The sequence below is a fragment of the Micropterus salmoides genome, unplaced genomic scaffold (assembly GCF_014851395.1).
Source record: "Micropterus salmoides isolate LMB-PRFRI ecotype aquatic unplaced genomic scaffold, ASM1485139v1 Ms_hic_scaffold_5, whole genome shotgun sequence".
NCBI lineage: Eukaryota > Metazoa > Chordata > Actinopteri > Centrarchiformes > Centrarchidae > Micropterus > Micropterus salmoides.
The window spans coordinates 19,156,575-19,181,930 of record NW_024044237.1 but is presented as its reverse complement, the minus strand read 5'-3'; the positions used below and the strand labels follow the sequence as shown (position 1 = coordinate 19,181,930).

At 40.9% G+C, this 25,356-nt stretch overlaps 1 protein-coding gene across 1 annotated transcript in view; it reads left to right on the top strand.

Moving 5' to 3' along the window:
• LOC119888509 (dedicator of cytokinesis protein 2-like) overlaps positions 1 to 25,356 on the top strand; it is a 103,770-nt gene that overhangs the window by 25,202 nt on the left and 53,212 nt on the right. Inside the window, 2 exon segments of the mRNA XM_038699091.1 lie at positions 1,557 to 1,663; positions 17,447 to 17,589. Coding sequence (XP_038555019.1) covers positions 1,557 to 1,663; positions 17,447 to 17,589 — 250 coding nt within the window.

Genomic DNA, 25,356 nt, shown 5'->3' with positions numbered 1-25,356 from the left:
CCTGAATCAAACTTACAATACAGTGTTTAGCTCAGGAAATGACCTCAGTGTTCATACTTCACCAGTTGCGACATTTTTTTCAAACTAGACATTTCTGGTACTTTATTTGTCCTCTAACAATTCCACAACCGAACACGGATCCATTTTCTTGGAATGATCTTATTACTTTCCCGAAAGAAGTTGTTATTTGATCTTTTCTTAACTTTCCACATTCAGTTTCAAACTTTCCACATTCACCCCTATGATTTCTCCTTTCACCTTTCTGTGACCTGTGCGTGCACGTGTGTGTTTGTGGACAATTCTCATCTGCCACTTCAGTCCCTCGAGTGGCTCGACGTCAACACACCATCACAAAGGTGCTACCTTTTACACCAGCCACACACAAGCAAACACACTCGGGGAGAAAGGCGATGAGGGCCGGCAGAGTGTTCAAAATCAGTGCACATATTCTCACTTTCTGTCAAACCTTTTCTCTTTCCCTCTCTTCCGCACACATCCATTCACCCTTATTATCTGTCTTCTGCAGTTATTTACAACCACATGCACGAACCCGAGCCATCTGAACTTGAAAGTAAGGTCCCCATTGCATTCCTGATCAGTATAGCCCCAGGCAGAGTTTCCAAAAGCAAGCTGTGTGAATTACAATCACTGTGCATGAGGTGGACATCAAAGCTTTGTCTCATCTTCTGTATAGTCACATTCCGACACCTTGTAAACTCACCTGTAGTGTGATTCAAGGAGTGGTACAAGCACATACACTGTCAGCTATGCATGTGTTTTCTTGCTCTGCATGTCCATGTGGGAATAGGCTGACATTTTGGGTTTTAATTAAATTCAGCTCAGATTATTAGTGGGCCTGATAAGTCTGCACTGAGCCTCTGTGCCCCAGTGTGTCCTTGTGCCAGCTTATGCACATCAAAAGTCATACAAACCTTTTTGTTGTGTTTGGGAGCAGAGGTCGTGCATTTAATTCTTTTATACCATTACCGAAAGTGCTTCTGCAACCTGTGGCATAATTAAGGGAGACAGAGACAAAGTGAGAAACAGACAAAAGAAAAATGGAGACAGAGTGTTTGCCATTTACTGAGCATTCAATCTTTCTAAGTAGCGTCAGGGCTTGCAACAAGCCTGGTTTAATTACTCTAAAATTGAATTTGATGCGGAAGATGACTCAAACCTGTGTCTTCATTAAAGTGTGTTTAGGCTTTGGCTCATTTGTTTTCATGCCACATACACTGCTATGCTCATGTCCATGCTGCACTCTTGTACAACCATTGCGTTTAGTGGTTGCATATTTTATGACCCTAAAGCAGAGGTGTTTAAAGCTTGATTTACAAACATATGGTTGTGTTTTCGTTTTTTTTTATCATTTACATGGTAGGAACAATCAGAGCTTGGAGGGTTTTTGTTAAAATTCTAAACACGTGCAATAATCTGTAAAAACATTGTTCTTGAATATTTATTGTGCTCATTTTCAAGAAAACAAACCTGTTGCTCTTCCTGTATAACGATCTTGCTGGTTATTTATTCCACCGTCTACCGCTTTCTCTCTGCAGTCAGTTGCTGCATGACTTTTATTCCTGCATCCCCCCTGAGAAACTCCAGAAACAGAAGGTAGCCTCCATGACTGAAATCGTCAGCAGCCAACTGTTCCGGAAACAAGGTGTGTAATCTTTTCTAGTTACAGGCCTCAGCATTGAGCTAACAAATAGTGGACTCAAAGATTGTGTGAAGAACCAATCACACATGTACACAGTATCAACAAACTTGCCAACCCATTCTGTGTGAAATCCTATAGAGCATTAGTTGCTTCTTACTTAAAGGTTGAGATCACATTAAAAGGTCTATTTTACAGTGGGTACTTTCAGCCCAGCAGCAGGATTAGGCAGACATCTGTTCCTACTGTACTTTATAACCAGTAAGGGAGTCCTTCTTTAAAGGTTTTATCATGATACAGCACAGTGGATAAAAGTGTGATGCTATTACTGCAAGAGTAATGTTCCATTCACTGTAGGGCAATCCAGTAAAGCACTCTGCATAAAAGCATCAGCCAAATCGGGAAAGGACATACTGGTGTTTATGTGCATTTGTTTTTTACTGCAACATACATGCACATTGAACATGTTACATAATTTCAATCACAAACTTTAGAATTTTGAATATTTACCCTTGTTATTTGTTTGTTATAACGTAAATAAAATAAAGGATAAACCTACCTTAAAATGATCTGCTGCTTCAGCTAGCATTCAAATGAAGACATGGATATTTTAATTTTTATTGTTACTTTTAACTCCGGGGCTGTTTTAATTGGGATAAAATACACTATGGCTATGTGATATTGATGCTGTGAAACACAATTTCAGTGCTGCTACGTTCACCTCCACTGACATTACAATCAGTGCGATGGACCCTGGTCAGATACCATCTTATTACAATCAGCACAAGTGGCACCTATTAATGTACTCCTCCACTGATGGTAAAGGTCACATCAAGCCACGCTTGCTGACATTAAACAGTCTTGAGGCTAAAATAACATTGAGCTAAACAGATGTTTGTTATTCACTGGCAGTATCAGGTGGTTTTGTTTTGTCCTTGCAGTGTTGACATTCCCTCTCAATGCAGACTGAAAATGTCCATGAAGCTGAAAATGAGTATACTGTTCACGCCTCAGTATGTGTTGGTGGCGAATATAGAGAAAGATAAGTTTTATCCATATTAATGTCACAGGTGATAGCTGCTGTCTGCCAAAGGAGAAGAAGTAAAATAACATAATGTTTGAAGCAGATAAGACAGGAAGTGTTTTCAGAAAGCTGCAATTTCACTGTCATTAAAGTGTCACTTTTCACACCATGCCTCCTCTGCTTTTGAGTGATTTTCAATAGATCTGGCATAATTCCCAGGGGCATGTGATTTTGTATCATACCTTTAAGCGCACTGTTGCATCAATGATCACACACTGCACCACCCCCTACCTCTGTTCAGGCCTGTTATTTATGTGTAATTTGCATGTAGTGGGCTGATAAGTGGTAATAAGTGGTGATAAGAGGACCACCCGGTGATGGATAGAGTGGGCTAATTGTTGTACTCAATACATACTCGATAAGGGGACCCAGAATTGGGCCTCTGCAGTGCAAACAGAAAAAGTAGAAGTAGACTATGAGTGACTGTGGTAGACCAAATTTGGTTTGAGACAGAAATCGGTCTGAGTGGGACTGAGAGATGCTGGGCTGTGCTGTGCTAGGCAGATTCAGTCACATCATGGACATTGCTCCATGTGCGTGAATGCATTCTCATACACAATCCGCAAACACATTTGTATGTTTTTGCTTTAATGTGACTGATTACACCATATCTGGGTGTGAGTTGATTTGTGCGTTCTAGTGTTTGTACAGTGATGCATGCTAAATGGTTGCCTTGAATGTTGTTTTTGCCCAGTGTAGCAGTGGGTCCACTAATCAGTCAGTCGCTTCCAGCCAAGTCAGTAGCCAGTCCAGGATACAGGCCTTTGGTATTGATCCTGGTTCAGATGATTGATTCCCCAGGGGCCTTTCGCCTCGGCCCTCTGGCTGGCTGTCAACATGCTCAGAGACACACTCTGTCACCAGGAAAGGAAGGGGAGAGGGAGGAAAGCGAGGGAAACAGCAGAAGGATTAATTGGGATGACAGGTACAAAAAGAGAGTGTTATAAAGAGAAGACAAGCAAAGGAATGTAGGGCATCATGTTAAAATGCTACATATCAATTTTGGCAAACAAAGACCTCTGAATGATCAGTCTTTTATTAGACTGTCCTGCAGCCATTTTGGAAGCAAAGATTTAGAAGTTACTTTCAGCACCAGTCTGAAAGTGTTTTGAATTCATGCCAAGAGTCAATTTTAATGTTGAAATGATGAGAAGAAAACACATCAAATGCAAAAAGGATGGAGAAGGAGTCAGGGAGAGGTAGCGGAGAGACCAAGGAGATAAGAACAGAGGAGGAAAAGATGAAAAATAGAAAAATAGATGAGTACATTTGCAAAGGAGGGAGAAACAAAGAGAAGAGGGGAAAAAAGGAATTGAGACCAGGAAGAGAGGAAAGAGGGATGACATGGTGATTGGTAAAGTTGGAGCAGAGTAAAGGGATGGAAAAGATGGATGACAGAGGAGTGAGGAAGAGACAAAGGCTGGTTGAAAAAGAAGGACCAAGGGATTTGAGACAGATAAAGAGAGGAGAGAACAGGTGGATGGTGGTGCTGAGAGAAAACAGAATAGCTTGGGGAGAGTGAAAAAACAAGTGAGTTTGTGGAAGAAAGAGAGAGAGAATGGCCTTGTTTTGCTATTAAACCGTCCAAAAGTGATTAAATTTTAAGGCCTTTCTCACATGCAATCTATCATCAAACCTGCATGTACACCCCCCCCCCCCCCCCACCCCACATCCTCAGACGAAGTGCGTATTTATTTATTTGTTCATTTATACATTGGTCCATTCCATCTCGATCCCTGCCTCACCAAATGAGGGCTGACACTCAGTCTAATTGAGATGCATTTTAGCATTGGGATGCTAATAAGAGGGCTTGTATTCAAGGGTGCCATTCGCGCAGGAGGCTGAAATATGCAGCAGAGCTAAATTATATATTTATAATAGCTAATGGCTCCCGGTGTCCTATCACTGCACTGCAATACATATTTAATAACCCTACCTGGCTGTGTGACTGGCTGTGTGAGCAGGCCTGCCAAGCTCACTCTCCAGGGAAAAATGTCAAGCCACTGACAGTGTAGGAGAGGACAGATGATGGAAAGGGATGGTGTGTGTGTGAGTGTCTGTTGGTGTGAGACAGAAGATCACTTGCTGGCTCATCTTTGACAGAGAGTAAGAATGAACAATCTTAGGGATCATTATTTTTGTATACAAAAATGTTGTTGGATATAAGAAATTCTCCAAGTTCATTTGCTTTATTTCAGATGTAAATAAGCAGATCAAAAAATCAATAATACAAAAATCTGATTGGTACCATTTGCAATACAACCCTTTTGTATTTGAACCTTTCCTTGTTTCCTTACTTACTTTAAAAAAAAAATACTTTTGCTGGATAATTAGCAGCACATTTGAGTTTGCGCCACAGTTTTTTCCTCACATACTGATACTGGAAGATTTTCTGAGCTCATTGTAAGAGGACATTGTTTACTGCAAACTATGGCTGTCAGCATCTTCTTTAAGCTAAAACATGAAAACGTTTGAGTGTGTGGGGACTAAAGTCTGGATGAAAGTTGGCTTAAATTATTTTGCTCCATTTTCTGAAAAACTATGGGTCGTTTTTGAAAAAAATCAACAACCAGAAAACGATATGTCCTTAACTACCATGTACAGTATGTATGTAAGATCGTTACATACTGTTATGTAAGGTGGTCTTCTGTTGTTGTTGAAGTTATTCAGTAGGAAACAGTTGCTATTTGTGCAATGAGGTCCTGTCACATGTATTCATTTTTCTCCAACTGTGGTTTGGAATTTGTGTGTGTGTGTGCGCGCGCCTGTTGTTTGTCGCTGCTTGGCTTTCCCATGACTAGTTGCATCCATGGGCAATGTTTGAAGGGATTGGATTTTTTTTTGTACTCAAAAATACTCCTGATTTATTCAGCATACGCTCCTGGGATTAAGAGTCTTGGCAAGCACATACTGTATACACACACAAACACACACATACACGTGCCGGCACACATGCACAGATACACATGTGCATCCTTTCATACGGGTTAATCTGGTTTTGAGACTAAATTAAATTTATGAGGCACATTATGGCTCAATTTAGGCAAATTATAATGCCGTGGGGCAATCACAGTGACAGATTGAGATCAACACTGATAAAGGGGAAAAAAAGAACAAGAGATCAGGGAGAGCAAGAGCAGAGTGACAGCGGGATGAGTCTGTCATTTTGTTTGCCCACTCATTTCCCAAAGCTGGTCAAAGTCCCTGATTCAATCCACTAACCCTCTGTATTTTCTCAGCCAGGCTGTCATGTCCCCTCCTCCATCTGTACAGCTATAGAAAAGACGGCAGTCATGTCACCTGTCTTGTAGCACATATTAAACAGATTAAAGGAAATCCCACATGTTTAGTTGTAATTCTCTTGTAAGATGAATTGTTACAGCTAGGAATCTCTATAACGATCACTGTAATGATGCAAAAATAACCCATAATACAGAAAATCCGCCTGTGTATCTAATGTAAAGATTTTTTATCTTTTATCTGTCCATGTAAACAGCAGCAATGTCATTACTTAAATTGCTTGCTTTTTACTGCAGCTCATTATAAGTATTGTTGACACTGTTCACACCCATGTCTATATCTCCCCTTCTGTAATTACTTAACAGATGCATGTCAGTGCTTGATGAATATGGATAAGTGATGTACTGTACAGTTCTTATCGCCAGGATTTAATCAGTGCTGAGTGATCTCGGTTGTCCGCTCATTCTCTACCAATCAGCATTAGTGACAGGTCACTTTAGGTCTCAGTTATAATGATACTGAATCTGGTTTTCTACATCTGGCTTCTAAAGAGATCTTTAGATCACAAAGAAAGTGCCATGTAACCGAGCAGGATCTAGCTATGAATCTAAATGTAACATCTTTACTCCATGTGTTATAAAGAAATACAGTAAGATAACTTTGCTAACGTAGCTTCTTCTCACAGCTAGCTTGCTGAAGAGTCTGTGATGTGGTGCCACAAAGCATTACGCTGTTCTCACAATAAGTTTGGGATTCCAATGCTACAGATACCAGACTCGGTGTACCATTAAAAAGATTTTGAAACTGTTATTTTAAGAGAAAATTACTACTTTATGCAGCTTTAACTAATTGTCCTATTAAAAACAGTTATTAAAATATTGTGTTTTTAATAGTGGAAAGATGGTGTGTGATATACAGTATGTATGAGGGTTACCCTGAGGGTAAGGAAGTGTTTGCATGAACCACAAGGGACCTGCATTTACTGTTATGTCTGTCTCCTAGCCTTTCTCAAAGCAGCTGGTTGAGCTGTAATTTCAAAGCTGTCAGCTTTACTGCTGCTGAGGGTGTGTAAGTGAGCATTGTGTGTAACAGGTTGCTTGGTGGTCCAGCAAGCCCCCATCTGTCCATATGTTATATCCTTAGTTATATAGAGATATTAAGAGATAGAATAGAAGAGATGTGGATCGTAAAAAAGTAATAGTCATACGGCTGCCGTGTCTCCTCAGGCTGTCTCGAAAGTGCTTCTCTCTGTTCTGCTCCACTCTGTTCCTTAAAAACCACAGCATCTTTGTTTACTGCATACATCTTCTCTTCTCTTCCCTTACCTCATGCTGTGTCTTGCTCTAGTATATTATTTTATGCTGTTACATTACATTAGCTTTTGTTACATCACATTAAAGTTCATGTCACGCCTTACTGTAACTGCATTGGGATCACGTTCACACACACCCAGCAAAAAAACACCTGCCAAACCTGTCAGAGAATTATGAATGTGAAGTATGTGTTCGGGTGTTTGACAGCAGAGGAGCCATCTGCCATAAATGATTTCTGACTGTTGTTGTACAGCCTGACCTCAAATAGCTGTGTTTACTGTGGCTCCAAAAGGTTAACGAGAGAGGTGTAGTTTCTGTCATTCTTTCGGAGTCTGCAGTTTGGGAAGTTGTGGATAAAATTAAATGAAATTTAATCATTGTGGGAAATGCCTCTGTCTCACAGTCTCTCTCCAAATGATTTATATTCTGATCCATACTTGTTTTTATGGGATGATTTCGATGGAAACTGAATGCAGACAAGGACAGTGGTTAAACCAATTGCCCATTAATTCATTTGTTACAGATGTGAGACAGGAGCAAAATGACAGAACAGCCTGGTGCTGTCAATATCTGGCTTTCCACTGCATAGCTGCGTGGGGCCTCTCTATTATGATTTGAGGTTACAGCAAAAAAATAAAAAATTCTTGGACTGTTAAAAGCTTAATGATCCCCATTGGGATGCTGGGTCATTATACAGCAGCAGCAATAAAAGTTGAAGCATTCTAGACTTATTTCAATACTTCAGTAAATTGGAGTTAATATAAAGTATAAGTGAATAAAGATTTACTTGTTGAGCATATGTATCATTGTGCCAGCCTAGTAACCAGTCTGAACAAAATACAAAGCAAGCATTTAAAAACTGAAATCAGATATAGGCTTAACCAGAGACAGCAGCTTTGTGATATATAGTCCCCTCCAAAAGTATTGGAACTGTAAGGCAAATTCCTTTGTTTTTGTTGTTCACTGAAGACATGGGTTTAAGATCAAAAGACAGTATGAGACAAGAGTTCATAATTTCAGCTTTCATTTCGTGGTATTCTCATCTAGATATGTTAAACAACTCAGGACATACCACCCTTTGTTTGAACCTACCCATTTTTCAAGTGAGCAAAACTATTGGAACATGTGACTGACAGATGTTTCTTGTTGTCCAGGTGTTGCCTTTTAGGTTGGTTGTCCAAACATTAAATAGCTCTGCATGACTAGTCTAAGTTTTCATCCTTGGTTCAAATCTATAAAGACTGCATTTCCTGTTAAAGAGGATAAAGCAACATGAAGACCAGAGAGCTGTCTATGGGAGAAAAGCAAGCCATTGTCAAGCTGAGAAAAGAAGGAAAATCGACCAGAGCCAGTGGACAAACATTGGGCATAGCAAGCACAACAATTTGGACTGTCCTGAAAAACAAAGAAACTACTGGTGTACTGAGCAACAGACGTCAAACAGGTCGGCTAAGGAAAACAACAGTAATTGATGACAGAAATATCGTGAGAGCTGTGAAGAAAACCCCCAAATCATCAGTAAGTGACATCACCAACGACCTCCACAGTGCAGGGGTGAAAGTATCACAATCCACTGTTGGAAGAAGACTCAGAGAGCAGAAATATAGAGCACACCGAACCACAAGATGCAAACCACTCATCAGCAGGAAGAATCGGAAGGCCAGATTGAAATTTACAAAGAAGTACAGAGACGAGCCTCAAAAGTTGTGGAACACAATCTTATGGACTGATGAGACCACGATTAATCTCTACCAAAGTGATGGAAAGGCCAAAGTGCGGAGAAAGAAAGGAACTGCTTATGATCCGAAGCGTACAAGCTCATCTGTGAAGCATGGTGGAGATAACGTCATGGCTGCTTCTGGAACAGGCTCATTAATATTTATTGATGATGTAACTGATGATGGTAGCAGCAGAATGAATTCAGACGTGTACAGAAACATTTTGTCTGCCAATTTAAGGAGAAATGAATTGAAACGTATCTGGAGGAAGTTTATCATGCAGCAGGACAATAACCCAAAGCACACTGCCAACAAAACAAAGGACTTCATCAGGGGGAAAAGTGAAAGGTTTTAGACTGGCCAAGTCAATCACCTGACCTGAATGCATTTCACCTCCTTAAGAGGAGACTGAAGGGAGAAACACCCTGAAACAAACAAGAACTGAAAGAAGCTGCGGTAAAAGCCTGGAATAGCATTACAAATGAGGAATGCAACAGGTGATGTTGATGTGTCAACAGGCATGAGGCATGCCACCAAATATTAAATGTTATTTACTTTAAGATTATTTGTTCCATTACTTTTGCTTACCCAAGAATGCTGTGGTCTAATACAAACGGTGATATTTCCTAAGTCGTTTAACACATCTAGATGTGAATACCAGGAAATAAAAGCTGAAATTCTGAACTCTTGTCTCATACTCATCTTTTGATCTTAAACCTAAATGTCTTCAGTGAACAACAAAAACAAAGGAATTTGCCTTACCGTTACAATACTTTTGGAGGGGACTGTATTACTCTCCTATTAGAGGACACTGGGAATAAGCCTGCCCATCAGTAAAAGCAGGGAGATGGTTCACCGCAGGGCAAGCATCTGCCATTGATCTGCCTCAGTTAAATTGATCGTAAATGCCGTAGCAACTAATGCTACCAAGAGACTAATTGGTCAATCAATTTAATATTCATATAGAAGACTGAGCAGAGGAGGAAGGCAGAGATGAGGGCAATTAGCGGGTGACTCATAGACAGTGACTAATACAGGTGGAAAGAAATCATTTACACACTGTTTAAAACACAAAGAAAGAAAGAAAATCAAGCAAAATAAAACATTCAAGGGATTATCTAAACAGTAGGCCATCGACAGTATCTAGTGGTTATCTTTGCAGCAAATCTTTAGTGGTACACATGACAAACATGCCCAGTTCTGTCTGGATTAATGAGCAAATATTATAGTATACTGTATGTAAAATCAGTTATACTGAAGACAGCAGTCTTTACTGTGTTTGTGTTTACCTTGGTTTTGCTGACAGTGTTTGTTCTGTGCTAGGTCTTATCAGCATCATAGCAAAAGTCACAGTGATGCACTTTCAGGCATCATTTCCACTCTATATCACCATCATTCACTAGTGCACTCTCTCATCTGTAACTTATCAGCCTGTGCTGTTGGGTGAGCACTCATTCACACAGGCAAGACAATTTTATGCATTTCTATGAAAAAAATATTACCCCACTAAAACATTGTGAGACTGCTTTCTTGCTTTTACAAATCATACATGTCAAATATATTTTACCACCACACCTCCGTGAACCAGCGATTAAAAAAAATAAAATCGACAGTGTCGACAGGCGGGTACAACCTAAATACGAAAAGGGAAAATGAAGGGCTTTAAATTTCAAATGGGGTTTAAAGATGGAGCAAGGAAAAAAGTGAGGAAAGAGGGAGGAAGACAAATGAGGGATGGGTGGAGAGTGGATGAGAGGAGACACCCAAAGTGACACAGAGAGATGAAAAACCTGCTGAGAGAGACATTTAGTCATCACCAACCGGGATGAGAGTTGGCTCGGTCCCAGCCCCCTCTCAACTCAGAAGATTTACTTGTCATTGTGCCTCCAAACCTCCTCATTATCATCTTTTCTATCACTCTATCTTCCCGAAAGCAAGACACGACAACCAAAGGGAGGGAAGGGAGCGGGGTAGAGAGAAAGAGGAAGACACCTTTGATTTACATGCCTCTTTGAAACTGAGATTGCATCTCATTATCATGTGCTATAGTTTATTGTGTTTGGCTGTCAAATGAAAAAAAAATGGAACAGCAGGGATGAGCTGTCTGCTGAGCCATCAAAGCTGCTCTCTGTGTGGTAGCCTGCAAGCACTGGCGGCTTTCTGCTCTCACAAACTTGGTAGCCTAAACACATAAGCAGACTCTTCCACAGGCACTAAGCGATTCCAGCTCTTACACATCAAATAGCAGTGAAGCACCAAATCAGACACAAAAAGGACAATTCTTACTTGGGCACACAGACACACAGTGGTATTAGCAATCAAAGGCTGAGATTACAGCTGAATAAATACATTTCCACTTGAATATAGATGAATCCTTGAATCTCTGTTGTGTGCGTTCTGAATACGTTGTGTGTTTATGCGTCAGCATCTGTGTGGATTTTTGTGTGAGCAAGTGTGTATGTCTGCACACGGTGAAAAGTAGATGAACAAAAGTTAAAATGCATCTCAGTGTTTGCCCCAAGACCTTGATTTCCATTAGCCTGTGCCTGTTGGCGAAGCTTTCTTCCACAGCATGGCTAAATTGATTTACTGCAGTGTTGCACCAGGGGCTAAAACACACATAACATGCAACAAAATCACACAGGCAAGTGAAACATAGAAACCCAGGTGTGCATAGGAACCATTGGTGCATTCATAAATATAAATTTTAGTCATATTGTGTCTTTTCCATTACAAAATGGCATATCAGTTTTGTTTTATTTTTTTCACGTCATATCAAACCTCTTCAATTGTCAGTGAAAAGCACCAACAACTGCATCAGTTCAGATGTCTTCTTTTTCCCAGTTTACCAAATCCTTCACTTTTTCATCTCCCCCTCCTCCACCCCCTTCTCATACCTTTAGTTGAGCCTCTCAGGCAGGGTCTCTCTTTAGGCTACTTTGTTACAAAGCAGATGCCAGCAAGCTCCACCAAACAGACTTCTGCAAATATGGTTTAAGGTTATAGGATTAGGGCCATGACTGTGGTTAGACTCTGCCAATCCTAGCGAAGGATGCCGGATTTGCATGCAGCCTGAAAAGGGCTCAAGCCAGAGCATCTTTCTAGAGCACATAGCACATGTAGTACTGTTCTATACTCACTGAGAAGACGAGATGCACAGCTTTGTGACAACACAAAACTGGTGATTGGTTCATAGGTTGCAAATTATAAGTTACTTGTGAAATGAATTTGACCTGAAACAGTAAGTTAATGTGACAATGAGACAAGGCATGAGAATCAACAGGAAATATGTGAAATGAAATGTAGAGGGGTCAGTGGAGAGAAAACAAGAAGATGGAAAATGGCAGTGACAAAATATTGAGATGATGAAAAGAGAGATTGCATTGTGCACAGAGAATAGATATACCAGATTAAGAAAGTTAGATAACACACAAGAGGGAAGCCAACAGGAGGAGTGAGAGAAGGATATGCTGGCAGAAAATGTAGATTGTATGAGGAAGCTAAATGTGCAAGCTGCATTTAAGAACAGAACTGCATTTTGTCACCAAACAACCTTTTCTGCTTTTCACAGTGATTTGAAAGTCCATTTAGCTGAAATAGTACAGATAGTTAAAGTACTGAGCTAATATGATAGTACTCTTATGGTTTATTTTGAGTCAGCCAAGACATAACATCCCACTAAAATGACCTCAGATGGCTGGAAGGTAGCTCCCAGTGTGTCCTCTTGCAATAAATGTTTTAATAAGTCTAAGAAGAAATTCAGGAGGCATCCATCATGTTTGATTGGACCACTGATGGGATCCACTGTGAGGAAGCATAATTTATTTAAAGAAAAAGAGAAGTTACTCATTAGTGTGAAGGTTTTTGCATATCCTTCTGTTGGTACAAGCACACACACTGTATTTCTTCACAGAGGTCAGTGTGTACGGTTAGCCTCAGTGCAGCGTCCCAAAGCAAGTGGTCTTTGAAGCAGCAATCATTCAAATGCTCTGTTAAAGAATTACCTAGACCTGGGAGCTGCACACAATTGTAGCTGGTGGTCTTTCAAAACTGAAAGCCTGGGGGACCACGGTGCTGTTCAAAGAAGTCTTAGAAGAAGCTACCATTCATGCTGAAGCAGCAGATATTAACATTTCTGACGTTATTCCAGAACAGACAAGGTGCTTAGAAATAACCTGCAAAGTTAAAGGCGCTGTTCCGCATCAGCAACTGAAGACTATAAGCCACAGAGTCTGGAGGAGCATTACCCAGGCAGACTGTACTTGATTATTTTTTATGCTCATAATCAGGGGCTCCAGAGGTGTTTTGAAGGGAAGTAAAATGGAAACAGACAATACGCACCCTTACTGATGTGTAAAAGTAGGATGCTGAAGATGAGCAAGCTATTGGGGTGCTCGTAGTATTTATAAGTTTTCTGAATATTAAGATGAGAAGCAGCTGCTGACTGAACTTAAGGTTTTTTTCCCTGCATACTAAAGCTCCAAGAAGTGCACAGATTATACAGAGTATTCAAAAAGCAGGAGGTTCTTTTTCCAACATTATTCAAATTGGTGTAAATATGCAGTATTTGTACAGCGTCAGCAGACCCTGTTGAAAGGTCGATCAGAGTAGAGCATACTGTGTCACTGCGGACAATGAAATTGCAGCACTCTATTGTACATTACATAAAATCTGATATACCTGCTACCTGACAGTTTTCTTTAGAAAAGTAAAATTTTTATTTGAAGCATTTCTGTCCAGCAAGTAGATTCCGCTCCATCTCGACTATCTCTTTCAATCACAGTTTCTTTCTCTTCCGCATTTTGTGTGTTAGCTGAGGGGAATAATATAGACAGTGAGACAGATCGCACCTAACCCGAGACAAAATCGTGTACCTAGACCACCTTCTAGCCTGTGAAGCACTTGTGTGCATTAGTGTTCATTTTCTAAATGTGACAAACTGCTCAATGGGCAGTAATGTTATGCACAGAACTTCATTAAATGTATTCTTCTGTCATCCTGCACATTTACACGCGGTCAGGGTAGCTTTTGACCTTGAGAGTTGCTATTGTGGTTATTTTTTTACACCTAGTTCCTGACACAGTAGAAACATAAAGCACACATGTATCACACAACAGGATACCCTTTCAACTGCTCCCCCACTTGCTCTCTATTTTAGTTTGACTCCCCTGAACACGTTGCACTTACATCAGCTGGGTTTATTTCTTAGATCAATAAAAATTAAGAAGCAGCTAGCATTGGGGTCATCTCTCCAGGGAATGGAGTTCTCCACAGGTTCAATGGTAAATCCAGGAAGGCAGAGGGATTAATTCTCGAGCTTGCACACACAACAATAATGCTATAAAACATAACCCATTGTTTTCTCTATCTGAAAGGACACTAGATGATGAATTCCTGCTTTGATGGATTAAACAGATACTTTCTACTCAAATACAAAGCTGACTGCATCTAAAACACCATCCTCTGTTTTAAAGGTCACAGACCAGGAGGCCTCCCTGTTTTGCATTTGATAATTTTGATAAAGCAACATTTTTATCTGAAGTTTTACATTATATATCATACTAAACAGATTGAGATACCACTTTTCTTTCTCATCCAGTCTTTCCCTATGTCTCACTTAAAACTCCCTCTTCTTTTCCCGTTGGATTCCCTTGACTTTTTTAGGCCCCTCCTCCGTCTCCTCCTCCATTTGTTTGAGTCATTGAGAGCATTCAGTGACTCATGCATTTCCCCCACTCTGCATGTTTGTGTGATGGAGTGAGTGTTGTGATGAGGGTCCACTCAGCAGGCATACAGGCTCGGCTCAGTTAATAATGGAACTAACGAGCATCAGCCCAAATGAGCTTTTAATGGGCTCTGTCTACCTGCGGCTACAAGAGAGGGATGGGGTGGTGGAAGTGTGTGTGGGGGGGGGGCAGGAAGATGAAGAAAGAAGAAGACAAGAAAGGGAGAGGTCAAGGTAGACAAGTGGAAAAAATAAGAAGGATCAGTTACATCACAGATGACTTATATTGTATATACAAATTTGTACCTGGATAGCACATTTATATCTGACCTTGAGCTGAGTAATTTGACCTGTCTTTAAGGGTGTCTGTTTTAATCAATTTCCTGTAGCCTCAGACTGTGACCGTCTTTGGTAATTTGGCCATAGCTCTGCTGACTCCTGAACATGATCAGAGGAGAATTTTAGTAGGATGGCCTCCTTAAAAATCAATGATTTGAATTATCTGTCGGAGCGTGCCTAATCTCATCATTAAATTGTCAAATGTTATTGTCCACAAAACACTGGGTAGTTTCAGATGCCTGGTTTTATGTCAGCAAATTCTCAATAAAGTTAAAAGCTTGGAAATACATCTTAAAGAAAACGTCAACCATTGTACTAAGCACATAGAAGGTTTAGCCATGCATTTTTTAAAGCTTCGTGAGAAGCCATATTTTTATCTTTATGTTAGTTTGGCATTAAAATAAACCCACAGAAATTTTGAAAATGACATTATTTTGTTTGCAGCTGAGAGCAAGGACTGTTTAAAACTCTTCCTTGTTGGTGCATTAAGAATATTGTGGGACAGCAAACACATTCATCAGTGTGATAGTTTATAGTAGACTTTGGAAAAAATCCAACATTGTTTCATCGTATATTTGCCTAATCTTGATAGTGAGCTACCAGTCTTAACCTTGTTAAGTCTCACACGCATCCTTTGATTTACTCAGGTCTTCTTGTACTTCACATTCCCCTGAAGTACTTTTGGTCCTCCTATAATTCCCATAATTACTTTAGGCAACCCCCAGAGAAGAGCTATGAGCATTTTTACCCAAATAGAATTTATAGAGCAGATAAGCACCAGGTGTAAGTAGTATAAAAATATAATTGATGTCTTCATGTACAGTAGGTAGTAGGTTTAACTATTTATATTTGAACATTAATGAAATTGTTTTCTCACTTTAGCGGTCTTCACTTTGATCACTTTGTTCTGTGTTCACTGGGAGGCTGTTGAGCCCAGTTCCATTGCCCGCTTGCTCGGCTCAGATTCTAGTGCTCTTTCTGGCGCCACTCCCCTTGCAGCATTCTCCACTGGGTTTTTTGCCTGAGTCCTGACATCCTCTTCCTCCCGGCTGTCCAAAGCTCCTGTGTTAGTGATGTAAAAAAACACCAACACTCCCTCATTGTTTGAGCTCCCAGTCCAGCCAGAGTCCGCTAATAGGACTGCTAACGGAGCTAACAGGCTAATAGCAAAGCCATGGATGTAGACCTAAAAAGACCTTCTGACTTCTAATAATACATCAGTTAGTAGAGCCTAAAGTTAGTAGCAAAGTGGTGACTTCTGTGTTACAAGAGAAAAAGTCTGCGTTGCGACAATTCTGATACTTCCTGGCCCTAACAACAAGGCACAGCTCCCAGTTGTAGTTTGACTTTTTTTACTGCGACTAACTGACCAATCAAAACTTGGTCGACTGAAGGCCTTTGCTTACCAAGTCTGTATTTTTTGCATGCGTTTTATTAGACGCAATGGAGTCGTCAAGCAGTGAGGATGATTTCGTCAGTACCTCTGTCTCTCGGCCCATCTCTCTTCTCTCCACTGTAGGAACTTCCCTAGGCTGTTGCTTCTCTCTGCCCGCGTCTTGCATTTGGAACTACGGCTACCTGCAACCCTCTCTGTGTTCACACTGTCGTTCTCCCTTTCTGTCTGTGTGCGGTCTTCATCCTCTGTTTCATCCTCCTGCTCGTCATCATCATCATCATCCGCCTGAATATGTGAGATATATATATATATATACACCTGACGCGTGCAGTGCTGACACTGCTACTGTGATGCGAAGTAAATGTGATTGACACAATATGAGGTCGTATTTATATCTAATCGCACAACACTTTTAGATGAAAAATATGGACCTGGTGTGCAAAGGACTCAAGACTAATTGATCGGTTCAGTCAACTTTTAGGTGCCCTACTTTGAGATTAATTACTGATGATGCATTGCATGTGTGACCAAATTAACTAAAGATTAGAATTAATCAGAGATATGTGAAAGAGAAAATGTTAGGCCATGGTGATTGATGTGTTGGCTGCGTGGCTGACAGAGCAGCGGACATGAATGGGACTGTAAATAGACACTTGATTGATATCACTCCATTGTGCAGTCTGGGATTAGGGTTGAATTTTTTTACAGGGTGCAGTGGCATCATTACTCATAGCTGCGGGGGCGCAGCTGTCTCCTCAGGTGCTGCATCAATTGATGTAAGGGTCCAGGGTTCAGCTTTTGAAGTGTTTTCAGAGAGGAATCGCATTAAAGTAAATCTTGACGTTGGGATTTTTGATGTTTATGTTTAAACTGGGAAGTTTTCTTCCTGTAGTTTAAACAGTAGTTGTGTGTGTGTGTGTGTGTCTGCTTATTAAACCTGTCATATTTAACCATGCGTGGGTTTGTTTCTTCAGAGTGCCGTGATGTGTTGTTACCCATGATGCTGCGGGAGCTAAGCGGGGCACTGGCCAGTATGGCTGACGGGCCTCATGATGAGAGGAGAAATAGTCTGGAGCTGCTCAACAACATTCTGGAGGTCCTCAGCAGGGACAACGTGGTAAGACAGACAATTTTGTAGTAAAGAACAATCACTGCCCAGTTCATACTTGGCATTATACTGCATTCTGGAGGATTTAAAACTGGTTGTTTTTAGGGATTTTCTTGGCTCAAAATGAGGCAGAGGTGGTGCAATCCTAATCACGTGCACACACGTGCATGTGTATCGTGCCTTCAACAAACTCTTTTTACAAGCAACGTATTTCAACAGTTTCAATAAATGAATGATTGAAGAATCACATAAAGCATATTTTATAAAATGGATCAAAATAAATCAAATCAAAAATAACATTGGGTCCTCTTGCAGTGTAGTTGATGTGAATTCCTGGACATTAAATATTCATCTGCAGTTTTCTGTACTGGTCCCAGTAATATTTGTTCTTGTTCATGTCACATGACAAGATTAAGCTATGTTTGAGACTGAGAACGTGACCACAAATATTAATATACTGAATATCTTATATGCGGAAAAGAGTTTGATTCTGCTGGCAAAATATTTGTTTTTGAAGCTTTTAAAAATGAAATGAATGGATTAATTAATTGAATTATTTTTGAAGTACAACTTAAATATACTTTTATAGGACAGACTATAATTTCTTTAATAACTTATTTTGTTTATTTCACTTCATAATTTAAATGATTTGCTTTTCTCAGTGTATGTCACCGGTGTGTCATGTTCTTAGACGTAGGTATTATAATATCGTGTTCTACAGACATCTGTTTGAACATTTATATTCGATTAAGTGGGAAAAAACTTTGAAATTAAATTAAAAGATGACTTTACGGTATGTCCAGCAAGGACATCAATTAAACATCAAATGGCTCGGAAAAGCAGTTTGGTTTTCTTAAGTGATTATTTTAGCAATGGTTACCAGTGGAAATCCCGTGCGCTGCGCTGACTACGATACAGCGTCACCAAATCAGCGTAATGCCGCAATTGCAGTTACAAATGACAGAAATCCACAAAGTGCAATGCTTGCTAGAAAATAGTGGTTACCATGAATACATGTTTCAGAATTTAGTCAAGACCCAGAGGCCTCATAATTCTCACCCTGGTTTGAAAGTAGACAGTACTGACCACATCCAATATGTAAAGTCAGGTTGCTTAGGCTACATTTGTATTATGTGTAGTGTTAACATACATATGTTTTTGACTGCGCTCAAGGACAAATTGGCTGTTGCATTTAGCGACACTGCCAATCACAGCTTCTATTTGAGGCAAGATACCAAGTTCTTATTTTTTTCTCTCTGTACATTGCCACATCCAGGGAGCAAGGCCACTTGACCTTTGGTGTTGTCAATTTTAGACGGCACAAAGGCCATATGCCAGGACAACAAGGACATTAAAAAAAAACAATGATTTTAAGTCCATGGAAGTAATAATTTAACTTAATGAGGATAAGGGCTCAGGGTGATTTGATAATGCAAATTACTTACTTGTCCATAATCATAACCAGTAATGCATAAGAACGAGTTTAACTGAAGTCTGAAAGTTTACTTTAGCACGTCAAGCTTTTTTTAATGTCCCGCCCAGGCTGTGATTAGTGGACCAAGTTTCCAGCGATATAATCAAATGCCATTCGGGAAAAAAAAACAGAGCCTAAGTGGTCACTTGCTAGGAGGGAGCAGCAACACCAACAGTTTTTTCTGGACACCATCTGCATATATAAAAAGATGAAACAGGTGTAGTAAAAAAACAAAACAAAACAGGCAAATAAACAAGATAATAAACATGAGATAGTTACAGTTGAGGCAGACCAATCAGGAGAAACTCCTAAGTGCATCTTTTTCTCTGAAAATATGAAAAGCTACCTTATTACAAAGCATTATTAATGGGAAAATGTTCCAAAATGACCCAGCCCATGAATTAGAAGACATTTCTTATAGCATCATAGACATATCTTTTTAGCATCACTGTATGAATTTGAACTACCCATGAATTCTGTGCCACCCCAGTGCAACTTGTCTCCTAAAGAGTAAAGTAAATTGCCTTAAGCTGTTTTGTCATCAGTCATCCAGTCGTGCAGTGAAGCAGGCCTTGACCAATTACAATCTAATTGATTTTGTTTCATGCGTGTTGCTGCATGTTAGTTTGTTGAAACAAAATCCAGTTAGCTCCTGAACTAAACACCTTTTAATACACGCACACACAGAACAAATACATCAGCAGTATCCGGCCGAGGGCTTTTTAATTGCTCCTGCAAGTTGTTGACAACCTCCTGAGTCTTTGAAGTGAAGGTATGGCTTTTTTCCCCCACCTCTATTTATTTGGATAGCTCTAATGAAGCATGAGCCAAGAGAACAGAGACAGTGAAAGAAGAGAGATAAGTAATGAATGCAGTGGGGTGAATTTGATGAGATGAATTTGCGTCGGTTGAGGTATAAGAAACGCAAGCAGACAGTGGCCGAGTGTCAAAAGGACATGACAGGTACAAATACAATCATGTACCAGTGACGCATAGCCTCATACGGGTTCTCTATTAACTACATAAGGAAGAAAGTATGCTATTGGATTTCTTTTAAGTCTCAGTACAGGCTCTGATATTTCATTCTGAATATAAATGTACTTATTAAAGTACAAAGAGTGCAATCAAAGAAAACACATAGACACATGCATGTTTGTTCCACTATCCCCGTGAGGACATCTCATTGAAAAATGCACTCCCTCGCCCCTTACCCTAACCTTAACCATCCCAACTACAAGCTTAACCTTAACGCTTACACTACACTCAACCTAACTGTAGACTGAACCCTAGAACCACATCTTAAGCCTCAAAAAGCAGCATTGCAATTTCAAAGAACGCAATTAGCTAATCTTGAAGACGGCGATAAAAATGTAGGTTAATTATACAGTGCGTCTGATCTGTTTTTAACAGTCATGCAGTTACAAATTCATTCGGTTGTCATCCTTGTGTGACAGATCTCCTCGCCAATCAGAAGCCCCATGTGCCTCCTGTTACGGTCCTACTCACCAGTTACAGTAGGCACAGGGCGTGTACATTTTACAACAACAAACAAAACTAGAGGAAAACGTGGGATAAAGGCACCAGCCGAACAGACACAGGCAGCTGAGCTGCGGTTTTGTCCGGCGTCAACTCACACAAGTGTTTCACCGTTTATCCTATTTTGTGTGCTTCAACTACGGATAACTGCTCACTATGAGCCTGTTCCGCTCTCTGCAGGCTAATATTACATGTCCGCATGGAGCATTTCAGAATACGAGCGTTTTGCCTGTCTGATTTTGCTGACATGTTCAGATTTTGCTTATTTGTTCAGTTATCCTTGATTTTTGTGCTTCTACTATGGTTAAGTAGGCTATGTAGTTAAATTGTTTCTTTTTTTGTCTGTTTTAACTGTGTTTATTGTTGATGTACGATCGTGAGTCTGCAAAGGGTGTTTTATTTTGAAAATCGACCGGATTCTCTATGCTGTTCTGTGTCTGTCTTACTGCCTGGTTCGTCTGGTCAGTGCTGCTTGACGTGGATTCCGTCAAAAATGGACTGGCAGTGAATATTGAACTTTATCAATTCAAACATCAACCGCAAATCGAATCGTAATCGCAGTATCTGGCAGAAAAAATTGCAGTTACATTTTTTTCCCCAAATCGTTCAGCCCTAGTGGGGACCTCAGTTTTTGTCCCCAGTCCACAGTGATACGAGTCCCCACGGGCTTGCATGCAGTCCCCACAGAGATATAAGAACATGAGACACACACAGAAGCACACACAGAGATGTGTTATTTGGCTAAAAAAGCAAACTAAAACTTTCAGAGGAGAGCAGAAAAGGCTAAGCAGGGGTGATGAAAAACAGGACAAAGGGTTAACAGCTAAACAGACGGATGTGAAAATGTTCATTTCATAGACAATAAGGTAGAGGGATTTTACAAGAAAACAATACAGGGAGCTAGAGAGATGAACAGATGGAAGAAAGACAAGAGAAGTAAAGGAGGAAGATGTAATGGGAGAGGGTCTCACCTCCTTGCCCTTCACCTCTTAATTTCCTCTCTCCTTTGTTTTTCACCCAACTCTCTTTTCCTCATTCTGAGTGTTACCTGTTTAAGTTCTCTCCACAGATGTCCCAAAAACTAGAGAGAGATGCGGAAAGAGAGACAGAGAAGGAAGACGACACAATAGACAGATGCCCATGTCTGTGTGAGAGTTTGTGTTGAATTTATAAGTAACTTCGTAACTTTTGTGCGTGTGTGTATGATGAAGGGAGGATACTAACAGAGAGAGTCGGAAAGACATGGCTCGCCAGAGTTTTTCCGCTTTTTTCTTCCCTCTACCCACAAAACAATGTTTTCTGTTTTTCTTTTTTATATCATGTTGCCAGTAGAGATGATAAACCAGTCTGGCTACAGTTTTGAATAAATGAACAGAGTATCGACTTCTACATGTTTATGCTCTGCAGGAGAGAGAAGGAGATAGCATTGTGTTTTATCTCTCGTCTTCCTGCTCTGAGACGGCGTCTAAGAAACTCTTTCCAGGAGACCAAAATACCTACAGTGAGCCCAAAAGATTTAGGCTTATTTAGGATCAACAGCTGCACCTCAACCTAACTACATGAGAGTGTGTGTGTGTGTGAGAGAGTTTGAAGTAGATTTAAATAAAAATGGTCTGCGAGATAACCATAGACTGTATAAAAAAATAACACGCATACACTTTGGTTGTTTATTTTTTCCATGTCACGCTGTGGCAGTCAGTGGATTTAATGTGGTTTAATCATGCCTACCTGATCCTCACCAGGTCCTTCAAACCCTTTTTGTCATCAGGCCCACACACACACACACACACACACACACACACACACACACACACACACACAAATACACAGCAAGACAAAGTTGTACACATGCACACGCACACACAGTTGCACCCTGCATGATTAATGCTAAGGTATGTTTGGATGTAGCAGATGCTTCACTACTGAGGTACTAACCCCAGGCAGGTCTGAGTCAGCTTCCATTGACTGGCCTCATTGTAGCATTGTGTGTGTGTGTGTCTGTGCTTTGTCCTCTGTAGATCGAGCCATGCCTCTGTGGAGGTGCATATTTTACATATGCGTAGTTCGTTTTGAGAGGGTGATTTGCCCTGTTTTTATGTTTGTGTCATTAGTCTTCACAGGTCATCAAACAATTACATTTTTTTCTCTTTTTTTGTTAACATGTAATGGCTTATTAGGGCGTTAAAGTTCAGGTTTAGCAAGGAGGTGCGAGAAGCTAAATGACTGTACGTAGAGAGACTAAAGAACCAGTTCTCTGCAAAGGACGCCACTTCTGTCTGGAGGGGGTTCAGACAGATCACAAACTATAAACCCAAAGTCCTCCATTCCTTGAAGGATTCTCGCCTGGAAAATGAGCTGAACCAGTTCTACTGCCGCTTTGAGAGTCAATCGGACACCATCCCCCGTGACTCCTCCACTCAGCTTCACCCTCCCTCCTTCACCCTCCCACCCACCACATCTTTCCCTCCCTCCTCAAAGCTGGCCAGCTCCTTCCCCTCCCCTCCTCTCTCCATCACAGAGAGAGAAGTCAGCGGCCTTTTCAGGAGGCAGAAACCCCGCAAAGCAGCTGGGCTGGACTCTGTCTCCCCATCCACCCTGAAGCACTGTGCTGATCAGCTGTCTCCGGTGTTCACAGACATTTTTAACACCTCACTGGAGATATGCCATGTGCCAGCCTGCTTCAAAGCCTCCACTATCATCCCTGTCGCCAAGAAACCAAGGACCACTGGACTAAACGACTACAGACCCGTCGCCCCGACCTCTGTGGTTATGAAGTCCTTTGAACGCTTTGTGTTGTCCCACCTAAAATCCATCACAGACCCACTCCTGGACCCCCTGCAGTTCGCCTACAGAGCCAACAGGTCTGTAGACCTGCAGTTAACATGGCCCTTCACTACATCCTCCAGCACCTGGACTCCCCAGGAACCTACGCCAGGATCCTGTTTGTGGATTTTAGCTCTGCTTTTAACACCATCATCCCGGCCCTGCTGCAGGACAAGCTCTCTCAGCTGAACGTGCCTGAGTCCACCTGCAGGTGGATCACTGACTTCCTGACGCACAGGAAGCAGCACGTGAAACTGGGAAAACATGTCACTGATTCCAGGACCATCAGCACCGGTTCCCCTCAAGGCTGCGTTCTTTCCCACCTTCTCTTCTCCCTGTACACCAACAACTGCACTGTCAAGCTCCTGAAGTTTGCAGATGACACCACCCTCATTGGGTTCATCACAGGTGGGGATGAGTCCACCTACAGGTGGGAGATCGACCATCTGGTGACCTGGTGTAGCCAGAACAGTCTGGAGCTCAACGCTCTGAAGACCGTGGAGATGGTCGTGGACTTCAGAAAGAGCACAGCCCCACCCTCCCCCATCATCCTGTGTGACTCCCCATGTCACCACTGTGGACTCCTTCACCTCCCTCACCAAGAAGGCCCAGCAGAGGATGAACTTCCTGCTGCAGCTGAAGATGTTCAGCCTGCCAAAGACTATGATGGTGCACTTCTACAACGCCATCATTGAGTCCATCCTCACCTCCTCCAGCACCATCCGGTACACTGCTGCCAGCGTATCATTTGCTCTGCAGAGAAGGTGATTGGCTGCAATCTTCCTTCTCTTCTGGACCTGTACACCTCGAGGACTCTGAAGCGAGCAGGAAAGATTGCAGCTGACTCCTCCCACCCCGGACACAAACTGTTTCAGACTCTCCCCTCTGGCAGGAGGCTGTGGTCCATCAGGACCAAAACCTCTCGCCACAAAAACATTTTCTTCCTGTCTGCAACTAGCCTCATTAACAAGGCCTGGGTCCCCCGCTGACACTCCCCCCTTGCAAACGATACAAATGTCTCTGCACATTTAAATACTGTTTCATCTCGTGTTGGGCACAGGCACGTCGCACATATTTGTTGTTGATTGTTGATCTTTGTTGTTGTATATTTTTATGTTGTCAGTTTATATATTTATATGTACACAATAATATCTTCCATTGCGTTACTTCTGCACGGCACAGACCCAGAATAATGCACATGTATGTTCTTCCATTCCATATTTATGTATTTCTACATTTATTTATGTTGACTGTATGTTTGTCTACGTATAGCACCTTATCACCATAGCAAATTCCTCGTATGTGTAAAACACTACTTGGCAATAAAGCTCTTTCTGATTCTGATTAGCAGAGGCATGACGTCAATATTTTGCCTTTGACAGCCATTTTCTGTATTTATTTGAAAGTTTACAATTCGTTCTTATTAAAGGCTTTTCCCTCATGTATTGACAGGTTTTTGTCTATTCAGTATTAAATGAATAGAGATCAAGGTTATTAAAATGGTTAACATACAGCAGGGCAGGGCATCTAAATAATACTGATATTGTAATATGTTTGTAATATAGAGATATGTTCTTTTAGAGTGTGTGTTACAGTTAAGTGGCAATAATTTCTGAGCTTACAGCATTTGAGTGCTTTCGCTCAACAAAATCAGACAAAACAACTCAACAAAACAGTAAATCATTCTTATTTCATCTTATTCTTTATCATATTCAGATTAATATTTTGAGTGTTTCCTTAAGCACCAATAGTGATCCCCACATTCGATTCTCATGTATTGATAGTTAGGTATTTAATTTAGAACATCACAAAAATGGCATTACTTCCTGTGTAAAGGCTCTACCGGACTATAGACAGTAGGTCCAACCATATAATGCGCCAGTCTTAATGTTGATCAACCCTTGGCTACGCAGATGACATTGTCATTTGATTTGGGACAAGTT